The sequence below is a fragment of the Sinocyclocheilus anshuiensis genome, unplaced genomic scaffold (genome assembly GCF_001515605.1).
Source record: "Sinocyclocheilus anshuiensis isolate Anshui unplaced genomic scaffold, SAMN03320099.WGS_v1.1 scaffold1284, whole genome shotgun sequence".
Lineage (NCBI taxonomy): Eukaryota > Metazoa > Chordata > Actinopteri > Cypriniformes > Cyprinidae > Sinocyclocheilus > Sinocyclocheilus anshuiensis.
This window is the reverse complement of record NW_015546083.1, coordinates 49,373-53,699: the sequence shown is the minus strand read 5'-3', so window position 1 is coordinate 53,699 and position 4,327 is coordinate 49,373. Positions and strand designations below refer to the sequence as shown.

Genomic DNA, 4,327 nt, shown 5'->3' with positions numbered 1-4,327 from the left:
CCAATGGCTCGGACCAATGGATAACTGCAATTTATTTATTTTTCAAATATGATATCCATCCTACAAGTCTCTGTGATGTCAGGTTTCCAATGCCTATAAACCTTTAGGGCAAAAAAAAAAAACGACAACATGGTTCCAGAAGCAACTCTCGCTATATAAATTAGTTCACCACGTCGTGGAAGAAACATTATTCTCTTTCATGCTCATTCTGTTGTCAGTAACTCCGCCTGCACTTCCGCTGCTGATTTCTAGTAAACGTGGGCTGCAGTACTGTTAATCTGCGTGCGTGTTCGGTTCTCTTTCGCTTTGACCTGCTCACATACAAGGAAATAAACGACATATTGTATACGCGCTCTCAACGCGCAAACATACAGTAAGAACAAACTGTCTGTGAACTTTATACGGCGGATCCTGCTCTTTTAAAGAAGAAGGATGACCGTTTTATCCTGTCTGTCTGTGGTCTTATTGTTTTATATCGTCTGCGTCAGAACAGGTAAGTTTTATTCGTAATGGCTTTACACGAATGAAAGTACCTCAGTAATAAAAGAAAAGAAAAAAAAAACACTTGTAGGCTACTAGTTCATATTCTTTATCACTGCTTTGTTGTTATAAAACTTCAGTTGTGGTATTAAGCAGTGTGTTAGGGGGAAAACATGTCTGTGTCTGACAGTAAATATTCTGAACTTCCTGTTTCTGTATTACTGGATGATTCAGACAAAAACATTCACGTCAACAGAGAGTCAGACACATTTCTGGGCTAACTGTAACAACTATACTACACTATAGGCTTATAGGCGCAACATTTTAATGAATTGTATTATTTGTGTTTTTAATTTGTATTTAGTTAAGATCCAGTTTAGGAAATATAGTTTTGATTTGTTTAACATTTGTTGGTCGCTGCACAATTCCCTTGGTTGTGGTAGTGTGTATTTTAGTAAACCTTTGTGGCAGCCGTTTAATTAAATATCTATATATTTGTGTGTTTGAGTGTTGTCAGAGAAGGTCCCAGCCCCTGAGAATGTGAGAGTGATTTCTCTGAACATGGGACTAGTTTTGGAATGGGATCCACCACAAAGCACCACGAATACAGTCTTCAACTACACTTCTGAAAAGAAGTAAGTTACTGGTCAAAAGGCAGGTCAAGGGTGATAAGTGCACTAAAGAAGGTTTTAACAAATGTAGGTTGGCATAAGCAGCAGCAGCTTGAAAATAATTATATACTAAAACCTGTTTTAAATCCCAGGATGTCTTGTCAGGTCTTAAAAAAGAGACCTGTCTTTGAAAAGAGACAAAAGTCAAATTTTAATCATTAAGGAAAACAGTGTACAAAGGATTTAGAAGCAGTCTGTGTGTGAAGCTGTGCTGATCTCTATTCATTTTTGTTATGTTAATTGTTTTTTAATTTTCTCCCTGTAGAGGATGGGATAAGTATGAGCCAGTATGTCTAAGCAGCTCATCACTGAGCTGTGATTTCACTGACAGCGTTTCCATTTTTGGAACTTACCAACTTCGTGTTCGGGCAGAACTACATGGAGAGACTTCTGATTGGGTGGAAACTAAAGAGTTAGCGGTGGATTTAATAAGTGAGTCACTTAATTTATCTTCTTATACATTTATGCTTATTTTGACTTTGTTGCCAGTAGAGAAATTTGTAAGTCATTCCACAAAATCTTGACTGGGCCATTCTAGAACACAGTTAGAATGTTCTAGTGGACCTATAGGTAAATGAATGATCATACAGTGCATTCAAGAAAATTTTCAGGGCCCAGTTGTATAAAAAAAAAAAAAACACTGTAAAGGGAAAATTTACCCAGAAAAAAAAATACAAAACCTCATTTACTCACCCTCAAGTTGTTCTAAACCTGTATGAATTTCTTTCTTCTGTTCAACACAGAAGAAGATTTATTTTTTTTAAGAATGTGGGTAACCAAAGAGTTTCTGATCCTCACTGACTTCCATAGTATTTTTTTCCCATACTATGAAAGTCATTGGGGACCAGCAACTGTTTGGTTGCTGGTTATCTATACAGCTGTAATACAATATTTGAGTTATGGAAATTATTTAAGCAGGTCATATAGAGCATACTAAAATTCAAGCACATTGTGTGTGTTTTTTTAACGCTGTTTATTAAGTTTTACTGTAAGATATACAGTACAACATACAAATTAGTTTGAACAGATCTTCCCATACAGCCCTGCAACACAACCCTAAAATCCCAAATCCCACAACCCTACAATTCCACAGTGCCACAGGTAAACCGAATAAAACAAAATATAGGTAATAAAAAAAATAGATACTTAGATGAGGTCTATGTATTCTGTCCTGTTGTTATACCCAGATAAGAGAGCAAGTTGCCCCAGTGTTTTACAAACAGACGTCTTCATTGACGTTTCTTTAAACAAAATGTTGTTTTCTCAAGAGGCACATATGATACCTCCTTAGTCCACACAGAAGTCGAAGGAGGACCTGAATCCTTCCACTTCTACATCATACATTTTATGGCTGCTAGAAGAGCTATTCTTACAAACCTCAGATTAACCCCATTTTGTTCATTAAGTGAAGTGTCCCCCAGAAAGGTAAGTCTGGGCTCCATGGGTATATTAGTGCAAACAACTATAGCAGTGATCTCCAAGACACCTTTCCAGTAGTCCTCTAGATCAGAACAAGACCATAAGAATCTTCAAATAATTCCATGGAGATCCTTGAAAAAAGGCTTTGGCAACACAGGAGGGAGTGTCTGAAACAAATACAAACAGTTTGGCAGAACAGTCATTTTGATAGAATCTAGAGATCTACTCTAAGTAAGGGGCATAGTTTAAGTTATATACAATAATAGAGAAAGATCCCTGGGTATTTGTAATCCCCGATATGTGAATTTATCTGTACTCCAAGAAAATTGAAAATTTTTAAGGGGAAGTCTTGTGGAAGTCTTGTGGGAAGTCACACAAAATGTGAGCCATATTGAGAGGCATAGAAACATGCATATTCACAGTAACTTTATAGCCGTACTCTTGTAATAAAGTTGTCAAGGCTGGTTTATATTAGTCAAATTAGTCAAATACAGCATGGTATCATCTGCATATAATAAAATTACATGCTGAGACTGAAGGACTGTGAAGTCACAAATAGCATCATATGAATGAATTGGAATAGCTAAAGGCTCTATCGCTAGAGCAAATAAAAGGGGAGACAGTGGGCAACCCTGTCTTGTGCCTCGCTGCAAGGAAATGTGAGCCGAGATCTCAGTGTTGGTCTGAATGACTGCTGTTGGGTGGTTATAAAGCATCTTAACCATATTGAGAAATTTAGGACAAAAAATATTTTTAAATCTTTTGAAGGACTGAGATCAGATATGGCCATTCAACTCGGTCAAAGGCCTTTTTGGCGTCTAAAGAAACATCAATAACAAGGATGTCCACCTGCGAAGCAGAAAAAATTGCATTCAGAAGTCTCTGAACATTATCAACAAGAGATCTATACTGAATAAATCCTGTCTGATCAATGTGTACCAATTGTGAAATTACTTTTTCCAATCTTAAAGCAATACTTTTCGCAAATATCTTATAATCTGAATTAAGCAATGAGATCAGTCTATAGGAGCCGCACAGACAGGAGTCTTTACCAGGCTTGTCAGAGGGTTATCATAGCTTGTTCAAGTGTTTCTGATAAACATTGAGTCTCTATAGAGTGAGTATACATATATCCTCAATCAATTTATAATTTATTTAATTTATTTAGGTAAAAAAGCTTTTAAAACAAATCTATGGAAAAGCCATCTATACCAGCTAGAGATGAAAGCCTCTTGTAATTCAACCTCAGTATTTGTTCTGTTTTAGCTAGTTGTTAAGTGAGAATATTATGTTTAAGTCATTATTTGTTCATGCATAGATGAATATAAAAAATGAAAAGGTTTGTGTGTTTCTAACCAAACTGTAGGTGAACATGCTGACCGTTCATAATATTGGCACACTGGCTTTTTAATATTTCCATTTGCACTGTTTTTCATGCAACTTCAAATGCATCAACGCCACTTTGTTAATTTTTAAAGTTGAAAATTGCCACTGGGAATTTTAGCACAAAAGTACAGAATGATGCATGAACACTTGTTCAGGTGTCCTAGCCGTGACACAGCTCTGGGTTTCTCGTCCTGTTTGCTAACCACCTTTACTATACTGGAATCAAGAAATGTAAACCAAACTGGACCGAGGACAATAAAATACATTCTTTAAAAGAAGATGGGGAGAAAATAAAAAGAAGGGGAGAAGACATGAGATAATGAAGTAATTTGCACAGTGTATGTTATGAAAAAAAAAAAAAAAAAACGTTT

General features: G+C 36.2%; 1 protein-coding gene across 1 annotated transcript in view; it reads left to right on the top strand.

Annotated features, from left to right (window-relative positions):
* Positions 1-212: 212 nt before the first annotated feature.
* The window catches only part of LOC107699958 (interleukin-10 receptor subunit beta-like), a 17,262-nt gene continuing 13,147 nt past the window's right edge, over positions 213-4,327 (top strand). The window contains exons 1-3 of the mRNA XM_016501420.1: positions 213-493; positions 989-1,115; positions 1,417-1,583. Of these exons, the coding sequence (XP_016356906.1) occupies positions 433-493; positions 989-1,115; positions 1,417-1,583 (355 nt within the window). The 5' untranslated portion in view covers positions 213-432. The remainder of the gene's footprint in view (positions 494-988; positions 1,116-1,416; positions 1,584-4,327) is intronic.